The sequence below is a fragment of the Sinohyriopsis cumingii genome, chromosome 10 (assembly GCF_028554795.1).
Source record: "Sinohyriopsis cumingii isolate HCF-2022 chromosome 10, ASM2855479v2, whole genome shotgun sequence".
Lineage (NCBI taxonomy): Eukaryota > Metazoa > Mollusca > Bivalvia > Unionida > Unionidae > Sinohyriopsis > Sinohyriopsis cumingii.
Genome location: NC_142970.1, coordinates 91,215,900 through 91,234,397, shown reverse-complemented (window position 1 = coordinate 91,234,397; position 18,498 = coordinate 91,215,900). Strand labels below are relative to the sequence as shown.

General features: G+C 36.0%; 1 protein-coding gene across 4 annotated transcripts in view; it reads left to right on the top strand.

Moving 5' to 3' along the window:
- Positions 1 to 18,498, top strand: part of LOC149790575 (chitin synthase chs-2-like) — a 61,571-nt gene that overhangs the window by 32,910 nt on the left and 10,163 nt on the right. For all 4 annotated transcript variants that reach the window (XM_089972653.1, XM_089972654.1, XM_089972655.1 and 1 more), the window contains exons 6-14: positions 328 to 421; positions 5,740 to 5,915; positions 6,489 to 6,568; positions 8,988 to 9,096; positions 9,966 to 10,119; positions 10,794 to 11,004; positions 14,317 to 14,517; positions 16,267 to 16,664; positions 17,492 to 17,656. In XM_089972653.1, the coding sequence (XP_089828779.1) occupies positions 328 to 421; positions 5,740 to 5,915; positions 6,489 to 6,568; positions 8,988 to 9,096; positions 9,966 to 10,119; positions 10,794 to 11,004; positions 14,317 to 14,517; positions 16,267 to 16,664; positions 17,492 to 17,656 (1,588 nt within the window). The remainder of the gene's footprint in view (positions 1 to 327; positions 422 to 5,739; positions 5,916 to 6,488; positions 6,569 to 8,987; positions 9,097 to 9,965; positions 10,120 to 10,793; positions 11,005 to 14,316; positions 14,518 to 16,266; positions 16,665 to 17,491; positions 17,657 to 18,498) is intronic.

Genomic DNA, 18,498 nt, shown 5'->3' with positions numbered 1-18,498 from the left:
CGTTATGTGTGCATGATAGTAAGCTTGCCAGTAACTTATCGCGCGTCGGTGTTTTTTCCCCGGGATTTTCCAGGGTTTTTTCCTCAACCACTTATGCTGACAGGCATGCATAGCCTAACATGTGATGAAAAATGGCGTTAAATCCACGACAAAAACAACAATAATAACGTAACTAGATTTTTGTACGACACATAATTTTCAAATGCAACCCTCGGCTGTACACAATACATATAAAATATATGTTGCAGTGAAACTTTAGATACATGTGATGATAATGTAGCCATTGTGGCGAAATGGTGAAATTTAGTTATGTTATTCTTTGTGTAGGTTGTTTGTCCTTCCTTTGTACGATGGGGTTTTGATGGAACAATCTATTGGCCTGAACAGGAGGAGGCACCAAGCTGACGCAAAAGAAGAAGAGGTAAGAAAGTGTCCTTTAAATGAATTAACATGTATTTCTGTGCATAGGTATACATGATTGTCTATGTCCAACTGTCTCTTTTGTTCCTTGTCTCTTGGTCTGCTTCTTTAGTTCTCTTTGTTCTCGCCTAATCAATATCAAGCCTTCAAGATGTGCTAGAAATGCATAAAATCACACGTGTTTTGTTCAGAGTTCGTGGAAAGAAGGAGAGTGAGATAAGTCAAGACCGTTGTGCGATGCGTATTAATATATATTGAGCTCTTTCAAAGAACTCAAAACAAAATACATATAATGCTTTATATTTATTACATACCCTACATTTACGTTATTGAAATATAGTTAGGATTATAATATGAAAGAAATTCCAAACGAATTTCAATTTATAAAATTCAGTTTCACAGCAAGTCGGGAAAATTAGTTCTAACCTGTGCGTGTTACAGATTTAACGTCCAATACGTTTTGAATTTCATTAACTTAGTAAAGCTGTAAACGTATTTTTATTTTAAACTTTTGATTCTTTACTTCGAAAAGAACCAGCGTTCTTTTCAAGAAAAAAAAGAAGAAAATAAATAAGGATACGACAGGGACCGGGAAATAGAAAATAAAAAAGTGTTTCACCAAACCAGATCAGTCAACTTGACACCTCATCGTGACGAATAGTTCAGTCGTAAACAATCGGGAAAATTCAGAATTTATCATTACAATACGGTATAATATATGACAGACAAAGAGGGGATGTAAAATACTAAATTCCAGCACAAGTATTGGTTAATTAGAGTCACGTGATGGCGAACTATCGCCAGAACATTGGGTAGGGCTGTAAGGGACAAATAAACACCAGATTGTATGAACAAACTGATTAATGTGTGGAGTGATAAATATCACGTAACACCGGCACATTGCATTATTGGTCATACGTGCCGTTAGGATAAAATCAAACAGATCATGTATTTGCCCACTTTTTGAGAATTGCTTAAAGAATTGTGCTAAGACATGGATCGTTGAACGAGATATATTTCGATTCTCTGCACATAGCATCGGACATCGTACAATTGTATTTTTGTTTAATTTAGCAAACAACTAATTCGGTCAGTTTCAACAGTAATGATGTACGTGAATTTATTCCAACTGATCGCATCATCCTTGTAACGTTGGGACGATATTATTCTATATTTAGTCTGTCCAGACTGTTTGCATATAATCCAAAAATAGCTTGTATAATACATTATTGTCTGAAACTTAATGGTATTTATAAAGGAAAATATCTGTATCATTCCGGGTATGTATAAATTCTTCGTCCATATTAAGTCATTTAATTAGGTCACTTTTTAGGTTTTTCTATATACTTTTGACATTTTAGTATTCAACATTTCTCACAGCATGATGGAGAGAGCTGTATATATGTATGTATATATGCCAATATGACGATATATATATATGTATATATATATATATATATATATATATATATATATATATATATATATATATATATATATATATATATATATATATATATATATATATATATATTAGTTCCGTTATGTATATTGCATGCCGATGAAATATAGGCGATATTCAATTCAAATGGATACCTTGTCGTATTCTGAAATATATCTATAATTGCCATATTCATAAAAGTGTTCTCTTTGATGATCATTATATCACTAAAAACCATCTGTTCCATTCATTTATTGACTGATATGCAGATGAATCAAATGTGAACTGGTATCTGCTCATTCTTTTAATACCAATATATCTTTCAAATAAAAAACAAAGATATGCATAAAAACACCTGGGGTTTCGTAGTTCATCTAGACATATTGTACATCCTCGATCTGGAAATAATCATTCAGCCCATGAAGTAGCTTTCGTTTGTACTGATATCACTAGACTTGCCATGAGGAAAGAACATCAACCAAACCTCGCTTATCAGGGTTAGCGAGGGTAGCATTTGTTAAGTAGTTTTTGCTACATAACATGTATTCTAACGGACCGTTAGCCAATTCGTCGTTGTCTAGGCGTGCATAGTTACAAACCTGGTTGTCTCAATGAAAACTCTCCCGTATGAGTAGGATAAATTGGGCTAGTAGAGCAAATTAAACTATTTACTGTAACATATATCAATTGAACTCTTGATAGCGTCGACATCTTCCATCAAGTATTATTTCAATCATTAGGTTTTTGAAGAAAGAAATATGCGAATTAGTAAACAGAACATTTTGATGTTGCCACCGAAGAGTTACTTGATATAAACAATAGAATTCGTCTGTACCACAAATACCCCTAATTCTTAAAAGCGAAAAGCCCAATCAATATTCTAAGAAAATCCCAAGGCTCTAGGTCTCTAGTCACTGCAGTACATACAGCAGTAAGATGTCGGCTTTATCAATATCAGAGTCATTGAAAGAACAAATAAACTGTAGTATCACTTCCTGTAAATTCCCGGAGTCATTGAAGTTAGCAAAGGTTTCGCAATTTATAAAGGAAATGAAAAGAATGACCTATCCAACTATCGACCCATATCTGCTCTATCCGTACTTTTAAAAATTATTGAAAAACATATCAGAAAGCATTGTTTTCAGATATCTTGACAAGTACCACAATCAGATTTTCGACAGAATTATTCATGTCAAGCTGCATTGACAAAACTTATAGACCAATGGCTACTAGCGGTAGAATCAGGCGAACTACTGGAGCAATCTTCGTTGATTTTAAAAAAGCATTCGATTTGGTTGACCATTCGGTGCTCATTAAAATCTTTGACCATACAAGTTTTCTCTAGTTGCCTGGTTCACGTCGTAACTCGCTAACAGACACCAGGTTGTTTGCACGGGTAAATATATATCCGAACTAAGTCATATCTTAAGTGATGTTCCGAAGAAGATATATTAGAGCCTTTTCTTTTTCTGCTATTTTTCAATGACACAGCATAGTATCCAGCGCACTCAAACACAGATCTTTTCTCTGACGATCCTACATTGTATTTATCTGGTAAATCTCTAGACTCCATTAAAAGTAAACTTCAAATCGACCTCAACAATATATCAGTTTGGTGGCATCAAAACAAAATGCATATTAACATCTCTAAAACGATATGTCTGACAATCGGAACAAGGCAGCGTCTATCTACTATCATGGATTTACTTCTAACTTAAAATGGCTTAGACGTATCTATTGCAAAAAAAGCAAAAACTTCTTGGTATGTGCATTGATCAACACGTAAGCTGGAATGTACATATAAATCACCTATGTACAATGGAAGTTAAAAGAATGACTCTGTTAAAATTGCTTTCTAAAATTCTACCTCCCCAATCACTTGAACTTTATTTATTTTTCGGGTTATATACTACCAATGATAGACTACGGCTGTACCATATGGAGAAACACTTCCAATTATAATCTGTCCAGAACTGATAAACTCCAGAAAAGGAATCATGACATACAAATGCTTAAACGGTCTTTCCCCATATTATATCTCTAACATAATTGAACTATGATCATCGAATGCTGAGCGTAATTTCCGATCGACGACTAACAACGATCTCCAGATTCCGTGGTCGAAAACCAATCATTACAGAAGCTCATTTACTGTACCAGCACATACTGTAGCGAGACTCTGGATACTATGGCCGTGTGTGTGTGTGTGTGTGTGTGTGTGTGTGTGTGTGTGTGATTTTGATTTTTAACGTAACTTTAACAATTTTTCAGTCATATCGATACGATGTCTGCAGTGTGACAGTTTATAGTGATGTCTAGCACTGGGGCATCATGCCGCAGACATGTAACACGATGTCCCACCCAGTCACATTATCCTGACACCAGACCGAATAGTCCTAACACTAACCTCTTAATGCTGAGCGCCAAGCGAGGCAGCTGTTTTGTAAGTCTTTGGTATGACTGGACCGGGGATCAAACCCACGACCTCCCGCATCCGAGGCGGACGCTCTAACCACTAGGCCACCGGAGCGGTCGGATAATATGGTCGAGTGATTCCGCAATAATAATAATAATAATAACAGCAACATCAACAACAACATCAACAACAACAAATGGTTTGGTTTTGGTGTCATACGACAGAGCTAGACCATCTGAGTATTTTTCTACAAAGCTGCTGTTGGAGTACAGTGCTTTGCCCACAGGCACACTGTGGTAATCTACCCTGCGCTGATTTGATGATAGGATTTGTACCCTTATCCTTTTGGTTGCGAGCCCGCATAATGACTGCTGAGAAATGAAATTTGTCAAATAGTATATATATATATATATATATATATATATATATATATATATATATATATATATATATATATATATATATATATATATATATATATATGTAAGGCTTCAATCTGTAGTTTCCAAGAAGACAGCGTGATACACAGATGGTCTGAGATACTGATGTGCATTCAAGCGGGGGATATAATATCAGCTGGGCTATACAACATATGCGGTTAGATAATAACACTGACATGAATGACAATACATATTGCAACAATTCAGGGGTTTTACTAGATCGGGCGATGTCAAACCCTGGCGCGATTCCGCTAGAAGTTATAAGTTTCCCCTAATTTCAAAAACTTTTATAAAACGTCTTTTGCAAATTAGAAAGGACGACGTGCTCATCCTATAAATTTGTTTACTCTAATTAATACAAGACCACGGATCTCAACTTTCCAATTGTCTGTAAATCGTACATCTGCATGGTTTCTGTTCGTTAACTTTCCGTGCCGTCTGCATTTCACGCCGTAAAACTATACAACTCCCCTTAACACAGGGAAATATTTTTACTACGCCACCTTAGGCCAGTCTAATCATTGTTTTAAGCCACATTTCGACAGTACGACTTTATCACATTTGCCACCATGGCAGCATAGACAGTACCTGCAGACGGAACAGTCCGTTCTTGTTTATTCCATCCTTGGCACCATAAACAGTACCTGTTTACGACGGCATAGTCCCTTCTTGTTTATTCCATTGTGTAATTTACCAGTCTGCAATCATAAATACCGCACCTTGAGCCACACAGCCAATGCACACCAATAGATTTTAGTAGGGACTTTGGAACGACAGGGACACTCATGTGGCTCTGACCTGAATTCACCAAACGTAAATCATGGCATCATGGAAACTCACTAACACCTCACTCCGTTACGTTTGCTAGTAATGGTCTAATTATTTCGGCTTAAGGAATATTCCACAGGACCGAGTTCCTATAATCAAACAAGTAATCAGAAAAATCTAGGAATTCCTTAAAACGGGGCGCTATAACCAAATGCGCAATCTCGAGATTTATTGCAATACGTATATATCTTCAGCCACCAAAACGTGAACTACCTCTACCTGACTTGGATTTGATCGAATCCATGGACGAGAATGCGGGCATCGAAAAGTCTCCCTGGAAAATGGACACGACTCCCCTTATTTACCTATGTGCCACAATGTGGCACGAAAATGAGAATGAAATGGTCCAACTTCTAAAATCTATCGTCAGGTAAGATTGATTGATTGATATATGTAATGTTATGAAGATAATGGTTTCTTAATGCAAAAAATGTTATTTTTTTAAAATAGGCAAATGTTTAAGGTGTTTATCTTTCAAAATAGCTTTTTTGATACACAGTACTAGATGAGAAACAACATTTAAATTTTTAAAGACTCTAGACTATTTTGAATTCTATTCACATTGCATAGCTAAATATATTATTACATTTTAGAAAAAAGGATACGTAATAAAGACAAATCCACATTCGTTTATTTTTGCTTCGTGGCGGAGAAATGAAGTAGTATTGAGATGTACAGATCGGATTAATAGTCTCGACGTATGCCTACGCCATATAAAATAAACTCGTTCTTTTACTACCTATTCAGAATAAAACATTGTATTTCGTGTTGTTTCCGTGTATGTGTCCCCATACGCTCATTATATAAAAGCAACAATTGTAGATCATCCAGTGTACTGAAAATTGTCATACACTCCTATCAAATAAGGCATTTTAGGAAGGTGAAGATAATCCAGAGCAGAGCAGATGCAGAAATATTATTTAATTTACCTTTATTTTCTCAGAATGGATGAAGATCAGTGTACAAGAAAAAATTTCCAGCTTCTTTTTGGCCGCCGTGATCCGGACTATTATGAATTCGAAGGTATGCATATATGTCAGAATTTGAGAAGAATACTTATATTCAGTACGTTCCACTGTTAAGCTGTTGTTCCTTGGAAAAATTATCAAGAAGACTGTTTATTTCGTGTTCAAAGGCACATCAGCACCCAAAACGTTATAGTTGCAGACGCAATTGGAGTAAAGTGCTTTGCTTTTAGAGCGTAAGACCTATAGAAAATAGATTTTGATGATTGTGAGTTAACTTGTATGAAATTATGTTCTGTAATTATTTACTTCTGCATTCAAACGTGAATTATTTAACCATGGCAGGCTTGCAGTCTAAATCCTTAATAAGGGCTATACCCAACTTTCTAGTGTTTTTTAATTTCGGTTTGCAATCAACACCCATCAATGCCCGATTTCTCCATCGTTTTCAAACATGATTATGATCTTCTTGAAAATTAAATCGCATCTTGAACAATTTTTTTGTTATTATTAATCAAATGATTTTCTGAAGAGTATGTATGTTTGACTCAGAGGGTAACCGTTTTTTGTGTACTGTATGGGTAACAGATTATGGAATAGCAACCGATCATGCGAGTCCTTTCAAAAATAACTGGCACGATTCCTGCGGAAAACTAATGTAAAAAAAATTAATACCTGAAACCTACCTTTTGGTTTTTTAGTATGCTTTGAAGCGATTTTCTGATGGCGCCACATTATTGAGTACATACATGTTCACTGGAGGATCTATAGTCTTAACATATCTTAAAGTGAGAGAGAGAGAGAGAGAGAGAGAGAGAGAGAGAGAGTGAGAGCAGAAGAAAAAGACAAACTAAATAGGCCTCAATATGGAAATAAGGATCTGAATATAATGTGTAAGAGACGATATATTTCCTAAATGGAAAAAGGTGGTTCCAAAGGTGACGTGCCACTGTGGCCATATATGAAGTGTATAATAATAAGCATGTTCACTCCTTTATCATTGTGGACAAAATTTCACAAGGTAAGTCACCTTTCAAATGTTGTATATCGACAGCAGGACTTTGTATACGCCTTTTTAACATTTGTTCATTATTTTACAATTTTTTCTCTGTTTTTGTCTCTAACGTATCCTATTATTAGGTTATGTTTGCTGTAGTAAACGCTTGCTGTGTAAACCAGAAACATGTTTGCTGTAGTAAACGCTTGCTGTGTAAACCAGAAACACGTTTGCTGTAGTAAACGCTTGCTGTGTAAACCAGAAACATGTTTGCTGTAGTAAACGCTTGCTGTGTAAACCAGAAACACGTTTGCTGTAGTAAACGCTTGCTGTGTAAACCATAAACACGTTTGCTGTAGTAAACGCTTGCTGTGTAAACCAGAAACATGTTTGCTGTAGTAAACGCTTGCTGTGTAAACCAGAAACATGTTTGCTGTAGTAAACGCTTGCTGTGTAAACCAGAAACATGTTTGCTGTAGTAAACGCTTGCTGTGTAAACCATAAACACGTTTCCGTTAAATGTTTTAAAAGCGTTATACCCATGTTGATGTGCCTTTAAACATCCATATGAATGAATTTTAATATCATACTAGTCTTGTTTATGTTGATTGGCATATATGAGACATTTTTATACGTTGGATATAAATTAACGTTTGTTCCTGTAATTCCAAATTAACAGTTTGAGACAAACGTTTCTGTTCAACGCGCATGCTCTTTTGTGTTAGTTGTAATACCCTCATAACTTGTTGATTTCAGGCCTACATTTTAATTGTCTTCGGTCTCGCAATAAATTAGGAATATGCACAACATGGGTACAACGTTTTCAGACACAACATGGGTATAATGCTTTCAGATACAAAATGGATATAACGCTTTTAGACACAACATGGGTATAACGCTGTCAGACACAACATGGGTATAACGCTTTTAGACACAACATGGGTATAACGCTGTCAGACACAACATGGGTATAACGCTTTCAGACACAACATGGATATAACGCTTTCAAACACAATATGGGCATAACGCTGTCAGATGGGTATAACTCGTTCTTTTACCACCGGTACATGGGTACAACGATTTCAGACACAACATGGGTATAACGCTTTCAGACACAGCATGGGTACAACGCTTTCAGACACAACATGGGTATAACGGTGTCAGACACAACTTTAACGTAGAGAATCAGGATGGAATACCTTTTGATTGTTTTCCCGACAGTGTGTCTAAGCTATAAGGTTATCTGTCTAAAATGCAAGCAATGTTCCCGATTACACGCTATTTATTTAATTTTGTGGATAGATGAAACAAAATATATACATCTTGCTTATATTCAATCTGGATCGATTTTCTCGTTTCCCTTGATTTCTGTCAATTTAATGGAATCCTATTCAGAAAGTTTTCAGTGAGATTAGAGTTTGACGGAATTATGATATTTCATCATGAAATTCTTTCAACATATTTTTGGCTTCCTCTGTAGCTCACATTTTCTTCGACGACGCTTTTGATCCTCACCTAGAGAACGGGACTGAATATAACGTCAACAAGTGGGTGAAGCAGTTCGTTAAGATTGTTGACGTCGCCGTGTGGTAAGTGAGCTTTGTTTTTCTAAGTCAACGTTATCCAATATAATACACTTCCCACATCTTGGAAGGTCAAAGATTAGAGGTATATATATATATATATATATATATATATATATATATATATATATATATATATATATATATATATATATATATATATATATATCTGTAAAATACCTCTCTGTAAATGGCACTTATGATCATATAAACAGAGATATATAAAGACTGCTTAGATACAGATAAAACATATAGCATGAAAACGTTATGCTTTCCTATTTACCTTTTCTTCTTTTTGCCTGGGGGGATTATATCTTTCTCAAATGCATGTATGTATTTAAAAATCGTGCTGCTATAACGACATTTAGGTGGAAGAATGACACAATAAACAAATGACACACCAGACAAATGACACAACAGACACAAATGACACACCAGACACAAACGGTACACCAGATACAAACAGCCAACTTAGACCTAGATGATATGCACCGATACCGGAGATTCCACATACTCCATGACATAAATCAGCTATTGTGATAGACTTGCTAAATGAGCCCAGCATCAAACTTCGCCGACAGTGATTTAGTACCCCGTAATTTTCAGCTGAATCGTGTTATGAAAGATGCGCTAATCGTCAGACAATTTTGAATGCCGCGATGCAGTTGAAAGTACAGTTTTCCAGTGTAAAAACACGATTCCAGAAATTGAATATAAAATGGCATTGAATAATCAGATTGAAGGGAGTAAAGGTTCATGGGCAGGACTTTTAAGCTGATGCAGTGACGGACTGTTCACTAATAAAAACTTTTCTGTACAGGATACTAATATTCAGAATATTGTTAATTTTCATCTACTATCGTAATCTCTTTTAGCGCCCATTATGGTTTTGATGTCAAGACACAGCCCGCTACCAAAATACCCACTCCGTATGGCGGACAATTGGTGTGGAAACTACCAGGTGGGAACAAGATCATTGCACACCTTAAGGACAAACAGAAGATTCGTCATCGAAAACGCTGGAGCCAGGTACAATTTATAAAGCCATGTACACTTTATAAAGTCGGTAAAATTTACCAAGTCAGGTACAATTAATAAAGGCAGGTACAATTTATAATGTCAGATACACTTTATAAAGCCAGTTACAATTAATAAATTCATGTGCAATTTATGAATTAAATGCAATATAAAAACTCAGGAACAATTTATAAAGTCAGCAAGAACTGAAGAATCCTAATGCGATACTTTAACTGTCTTGTATAGTGTCTGTGTGCGCAACAAATCAACAAAATCGAAATCACTAAAAAAAGAGTCTCGAACATTTAAATCATTTAATAGTGAAATACTTAACAATCCTGTTCTGACCACAGATTATCATTGAGCCAAACAACAACTGAAGATGAAATGTATTCCTAGGATCATGCTATGTTAACATAACCTACATTCAAATCATGCTTGGTGTACTTTGACCGAAGTGTTTGTTGAATGGACTTTGATAACTGACCTATATTCATGAATGAAATTTAAACATATCGCTATAACACAAGTCAGCCACTGAATTTAAAGAATTAAAATATAAACAATATATCGTATACACACACACACAGATATATATGTGAAAAATCATGCATTTAATTGTGGATGGTTACAATATTATTTCACTTGTTGAGAAGGTAGCTACATTAGATAAATATCGTCAACAGGTGATGTATATGTACTACTTCCTAGCCTACAAGCTACTAAACAGGGGCCTCAAACGCAGGCGTTTGATGACGGTTGCCAGCCATACGTTCCTCTTGGCTCTGGACGGGGATGTCGATTTTCAGCCCCGTGCGGTTTTGCAGTTGGTAGACAGAATGAGGAAAAATTATAACGTCGGTGCAGCTTGTGGAAGAATTCATCCTATTGGCGATGGTGAGTATAACTGTTGTGATGAAAAGAAAGTGTCAAAACAGACATGCCGATGCAACTCGACCACGCTGCGAATTTAATTATCATCTCAGAGTACCGTCTTTACTTGCGTATAAGCTAGGTGCAACTGCTAGAAAGATAAACCCTGATCTGCCGTCGCATAATGCGCCGGTGGATCAGGGTCTATAATGTTCGTTATTTTGATTACTCCTCACAAATCGCATAGACCCATGTATGCCAGTGCGTAATGTGGATACAGATCATAGTCTATGCTATTTGCTGTTTGACCAAACCTATAAGCAGGCATATAAGGTAGTAGCAACTTGCAGATTTATTCATACTTGGAGTGCACAAGGTTTCGTTTGGATTCGTGCTTCACAGCACAGCAACACAAGGTTTCGTTTGGATTCGTGCTCCACGGCACAGCAATACAAGGTTTCGTTTGGTTTCTTGCTTCACGGCACATCAACGCAATGTTTAGTTTGGTTTGCTTTCGTGTTTCAAAGCACAGGAACACAAGGTCTCATTTGGTTGCTTTCGTGCATCACGGCACAGTAAGACAAGTAGGTAATTGGAGTAAAGTGCTTTGCCTAAGGACACCCATGGTAACTGACCTAGGCTGGTCAATGGTAGGATTCAAACCCGCACCTTTTCCGTCTGGAGCAACTGAATTACCGCGATTTTTTAGGAACCGAACATTTCGGGGGGGGGGGGGCTTTTTTCGCTAGTTTTTTAACACAAAGTTCCTGCTCTCAAATAGCTTTAAAAACAACCCAAACATTTTTGCTATCATTTAAAGTAAAATAAATATATAAGGAAAACCTTATCGCAGCTCGAATGAAATTCGCAACCCCAAATCCACAGCCAAAAAATGAAATGGTCGATCCCTTGTACCTATTTGCACTCTATATACTGATTATATTAAAGTAAACATGAAAACTTTAATAGAATTTTGTATATATTTCATAGTTCAGGAAAAAAGCAACGAACACTCAAGAATATACGGTTATATCATGCACGTAAACTTTGACCTCTGCATCGTTTCACAATCGGGTAATACATGTACGAGTTGTCATTAATATTTATCATACATGTTGATCTTCTGTAATAGTCATATACGTCTGCTTAAAGTGTCTCAACGTGTGATATATTTTCTGTCTGTATGAGATGATTAGAAACGTACCGTGTCCCCACGGGTGATTTATTTTCCGTTTATGAGAAATAGTTGCAGGGACAGCTAGTTATCTATTGTAAGCAAGAGATGATCAAAAAATGCGCTATTAGTGCTTTCAGTGTTTTATGTGAATTAATTTCATCTTTAGTAATGGTCACGAATGTAACTTTTTTGTAACTATAAAGTACTTGAAATACTAAAACATTAGCGTGATTATGAAGTCAGTCATTGACTTCCGCATGCTGGTTCAAAAATTTGGTTATTTATTCGCTGACAACTGCATCGTACTTCCGGTATTCTTGAAAATGCAGGTAACTAGCATCACCCTTCTCAGCGTAAGTAGGGATGCTCCATATTTTTTCCATGATGCACCAGGCCTACGTATCTGACTCTCTGCCTCGAATGTTGTCTGCCATAAAATCCGCTACACGACGAAATAATAAATAGACACCGATTCCGCTAGTTGCCGGCATATGATAATGGCTTGCCAGGTAAGATTGGCTTCCAGAGATGGTTGTTTGTCATCTGATTGCATCTTTTCTTTACTGTTTGATTCAAAAATAATGTATAAGAAACAGCTAAAATAGCGTTTTCTTGATTGACAGCTTTGTATCAGTAATTGTCATGAGCTAATGTCTATGGTAGAACATTTAGCTTTGTATAGTATATTTTTACATTTGTAATCTAGGTTGTATTCGAATGGTTGCATTAAATACGTGCACACATTCAATGCTGCATCCAACTGCCTAATATTAAAATTCATAACTAATAAAAAATACCGGTCAGCTTACAAAGGTCCATATTTTTGGCAGATACCATACAACAAAACATACGAATATGACCAGATGATCTGACAAGCCAATGATGTTCATAGCAAAAGAAGTGTATGCACCCCAACCCCATGCGCTGCCTATAGATGATTGGTTTAGATTTTGAGTGGGGCGAATTTACTGGGGTTTTAAAGGTGGAATAGGTAATAAGTTGGGCTCAGATCATTTAGGACAGAGACAATGCTTGCCCCGTGCTTCTCTTTTCAAACCTTTGAGTTAATAATACGATTGTATTCATTTGTATATTACGGCACAGCAGCACAGGTATGTTATTTAGTGCCGAGGAAATTAAACTGGTTTGCCCAGGGCACACCTCTTTAGCCGACTCGGGCTGGTCTGATTGAAGGATAATGCCAAATTAAAGATGATGACTGGTTTCTGGTTACTTTCCTCAACATAAGCCACTTGAAAACACTTATGTGTAGCTTTTCATAAATTGATTCACACATCTTGTTTAAATCCATACCTTCATTTTTCTCATTATTTGTCGTGTAGAAGCTTCGAAAGGACGGGGACAACTTACTGCAAGTAGGCTCACGTCCAAAAGCATCAAACCATCACTGTACTCTTTAAAGGCATTTAAATCAACACAAGTTTCATCCAAACTAGCCAGTGATTGAATAGACTGATTCTGCTCTTCATCTGTTGATGGTTCTGGCACTTTTTTATATCTTTTTCTTAGATTTTTAGGGTCTTTTTTGCGGCAGTCTTGTAAAATGTTATCTCAGCTTTTTTTGGTGGGGGGGTCTACATTTTTCACGAAAAATGCATTCCACTCACATGGGCGGTCTGGGCAGGTCCTTGATGTATAACTCAGTCGCACTGCAGCTTCTGTTTTAAAAAGTAATGCACCGATGTAGGAACAAATCTCTCTCAACCTATAATAAAGCGATGCAATTTTTTGTCAAAATTATGAAATAGTAACATACCTAATCTTGTGCAACTATAGTTTTAAAATATACACATGTATAAGGCTACATATTTAGGTTCTTTCTTAAAATTTATACGGCTGTTTAACGATTTCAGCGATTTTCCCATGTTTTTCAGTATACAGTGACCTATCTACCGTTTTCTTTTACCTTCTTGATGCACATGCGTAACAAATAACTTATCAGCAGGTTATGTGCATGCTCTTTCCTGTGTCGAATGGCGTGGGACCACTTTGGATTTTTCCTCTTTTTGGTATGCGCTTTAACATATATATTTGCAAAATATGTATGTTTTCCTTTGGAAAATTCACAATATGTCATGCAATTCTTTCAATTTATGGATTTTTGTAAGGGACTTTAACTTCACTTTTATCTTTTCCAGGTGCAATGGTATGGTACCAGAAGTTTGAATACGCCATTAGCCACTGGCTTCAAAAAGCTGCTGAGGACAAGATGGGTTGTGTACTGTGCAGCCCCGGATGTTTCAGCATGTTCCGGGGTTCTGCCCTAATGGACGACAATGTCATGAAAAGATATACTACTGTACCAACGGAGGCTAGGCACTATGTCCAGTATGACCAGGGTACAGGCTTATTAAAACAAAACAAACAAAAACACCACAAACATTTATATTTGTGACTCATAATTTACATTGCTCGATATAGTCAGGAAATTAAACTACAACTATAAATATTTATCAGATACTGCTCTTTAATTTTTGGAAGCCATTCACTTTATCTTCATGGAATGTTAAGTTGCACAGTCTTGCCCCAAAATTGGAGAAAAACTTTAATTGTCAAAGCAAATATTTGAACATGTAAATCTTTTTGAAAAGAACCAGTACACGTGTAAAGAAGTTAACATTTGAGGAACAAGTAATGGCAGAGAAATGGTGAGTGTAAGACGTGTTTTAGGGACTTTTCAGAAAATACCAATCATTGATGAACATAGATAGGTGAAACGTTTGGTTCAATTCATATATGTTGTTTGATCTGAGTGATTATATGTTGGATTATGGTTTAACGGGGATTCTTTTGGTAAAATTACACTTGCTACATTTCTTATATATAAGGTATTCCCAGGACGTTCTTGCATATAAGTGTTTAGTACTTTAATTTTGTGCATTAGGCGCTTGTGCCATATTTTATCATATTTTATCATACGCGACATGAAATACAGATCTACGCATTGAATAGCGAAATTGATAAAACATACGAATGTGAAGAAAGTCAAACCATGCAAGTTTAAACTTAGTCTCGTGAATGTGTGGCTATTAGTTTCATTAGGGGAAGATTAATTTTGGTACAAGCGCGTTTAAGAACCTTCGATTGGCAACATTCGTTGGCTTGCGGTCCTTAGAAATAGGGGTAACATCGATCTCAAGCCAGCCTCACGCAGATGTTAGATATTGTTTGTTTCGTTCAGTCATGGGATGCTGTTATGGCTTCTTAAGATACTAGCATATACTACATTATGGAAACTACAGTAGTGACTGCCTTGTTAAACCCCTGGCATGTTACGATAATATCATATAATACATTATGGAAACTACAGAGGTGACTGCCTTGTTAAACCCCTGGTATGTTACGATACTAGCATAAAATACATTATGGAAACTGCAGTAGTGACTGCCTTGTTTTGAACAAAAAGCTTAAGGATAGTAATTATCGTAGCTCTTCTAGTACAGTCATTCCCATTTAATGGATGGAAAAGGTCAAGTGCAAAGTCTTCCATTTTAATTCTCTGACATGTGTTCATGTAAGCCGTCACTAAACTAGTGAGATTCGATCAAAATTCTCACACTGCAGTTTATTGTAATAAAACCAATTTAAATGAAAATTGAAAACTTCAAGTCTTGTCGACTTTGTCCTAATCTTTTTACCGGAGTCTAATTTACTCTCTACATAAATTATACGGTTTTAATTTCTTTTTAATTCAACTTGCATGCATTCTCCATCAATAATTAAATTAAATGTATATATATTATTTGTAAAATAAATTCTGAGAACGATTATTGTTTAAAAACTATTTTCTATTTAAAAGATTCAAACAGTTATTAGTTAATGGATGGAAACTAAAGTGTAATGAGTGTCAAAATCGGAAACAGAAAATTCTAAATTGCAGCTCTTTTCGGACACACTAGTAATCAAGCGTGCATTTTGTTCTAGAGAAATATTTGACAACGAGCTGAAACATTACACAGCAGACTTCAGAGCGAGCAGACTCTTGGACGATGTTAATTTTGATCATTGTTAGGGCAATAAAATGAAATATTTGTTACTAGTTAAACGAAAATAAAACCAATAATTGTTCATCCAATGAAATATTTTAGGCGAGGACCGATGGCTCTGTACTTTACTTCTCCAACAAGGCCATAGAGTAGAGTACGCTGCGGCCTCTGACGCTCTGACGTATGCACCGGAGGGGTTCTACGAGTTTTTCAACCAAAGACGTAGATGGTCTCCATCAACCATGGCCAACATACTCGACCTTTTGACCGACTGGAAGAACGTAACAACGAAGAATCCAGATATTTCAATTATGTACATCGTGTACCATGGTGTACTGATGATCTCCTCCATCCTAACTCCCGGCACAATTTTTCTACTTGTCCTCGGAGCAATCAATATGGCGTACCCGGAAATTCAGCTGTGGGTTTCCATGTTCATCAATCTAGCCCCTGTTGCCATTTTTGTTCTGCTATGCTTTGTTGCAAAATCAAACCTACAGGTAACTTTTTGAATGATAAACTTGCATTCGCGTTATCTGTCCATATTACAAAAACCCGTGGCATTTTGTGTCAGCCAATCACAAACGACTTTACTTTTGTCAGCTATTTGTACAAGATTTTTAATCGTGAAATATAGTTTTTGTGAGAGTGAAAACTCAATCCCAAACTCAAGTCTCATTTCATGTTATGGTTTACGACATGATAATATTACATAATGTCATTATAACAGTAAATACGTGTACCATAAACCTATGAAATGGAAAATTTGCTAAATGTATATGAGATAAAATGACTTTCAATATAAATGTGTACTCTGAGCACATAGAACATTGAACGTTCTTTGAAAGCGATGTTATAATAATTTATAAAACGGGCAAAAGCTAATAGAAAACAGACCAAAATGAAAATTCAATGACTTAGAGATATATGAAGTGATATAAATTGAAAAATATTGTAGTTAATCACTTGTGAAAGATATCGATGAACTAAACTGTCATCTTTTTAGAGCTTTCTGCGATCCAACTGCCACCCCATTCTCGAATTGGGGTTCGAATCTCCTTCGAGTAAAAACTGAAAATTCTTTCACCTGAGTTTTAATATTATTTGTCTGTATTTGCAAACTTTATGTTAGTATTATACATAATTTTTCTAAATAACCTAGGGATATTGCTTTCCTTTCTGTTTGGTGTATTTTTGTAATTCTCTCTTTCTCTACATACATACATACATACATACATACATACATACATACATACATACATACATACATTAGAGTAACAAATGTGTCGTATCCTTCACTTATTATTCCTCAATTTTTCTTTTTCAGCTTACGTACGCTGCCATTTTGTCTCTTATATACTCTCTCGTGATGATGATAGTAATAGTTGGGCTCTTGCGTCAGGCTGCTCAGTTTGGGTTGTGTTCGGTCACAACTATGTTTCTTCTATTTGTGGCAGGGATCTTTGTTTTATCAGCATTCCTTCATCCCCAGGTAAAATTGACACGAGTTCGGACATTTTTATCCGTATATATTTTTTGTTAAAGCATTGTTTGTGAGAAAAAAATAATGTTCATGTTCATAATTCCACGTGAATGTTTAGTTAATGGCACTTGTTACACTAATAAACACGATGTTGTAAACCAACAAGACCTCTATTTTCTTCCAGTATTTCCAAAACACTTGAAATGTCTAATTTTCAGAGCATAATATAGGCAATCCTACCGCATTCGTGAATGACAGGGTACCTGATCATGTTATTTTCAATAACCTCTTAATTACAGCGACTAATACTATTGACATTATCAATAAAACAGACGCTAGCAAAACAGCGGATCTAGACGGAATTCACCCACAAAACTCTAAAAATGTTGGCTTTATTAAACTCTGAGTCATTGAAATAAGTAATTAACTGTAGTATCTCGTCCTCTAAATTTTCGGATTATTAAATTAGCATAAGTATTCATAATTCCTAAGGAAACTGTAATAAATAATCCATCCAAATATCGACCCATATCTGTTCTCTTTATGCTTTCAAAATTATTGAAAAACATGTCAGCAAACATCTCGGGTATCTTAACAAGTACAACTCCTCCATAAATCATGACAGAAACACTAATGTCAGACTGCAGTGATGACACGTATAGACCAGTGGCTACTAGCGATAGAATCAGGCGAACTTTCTGGCGCAAACGTCACTGATTTTAAATGTATTCGATTTGGTTGACCATTCGGTGCTCATTAATTAGGTATGACCCTACAAGTTTTCTTCAAACTCATTTGCTTGGCTCCCGTCGTATCTCGTTAACAGAATCCATGTTGTTTGCACTCGTAAG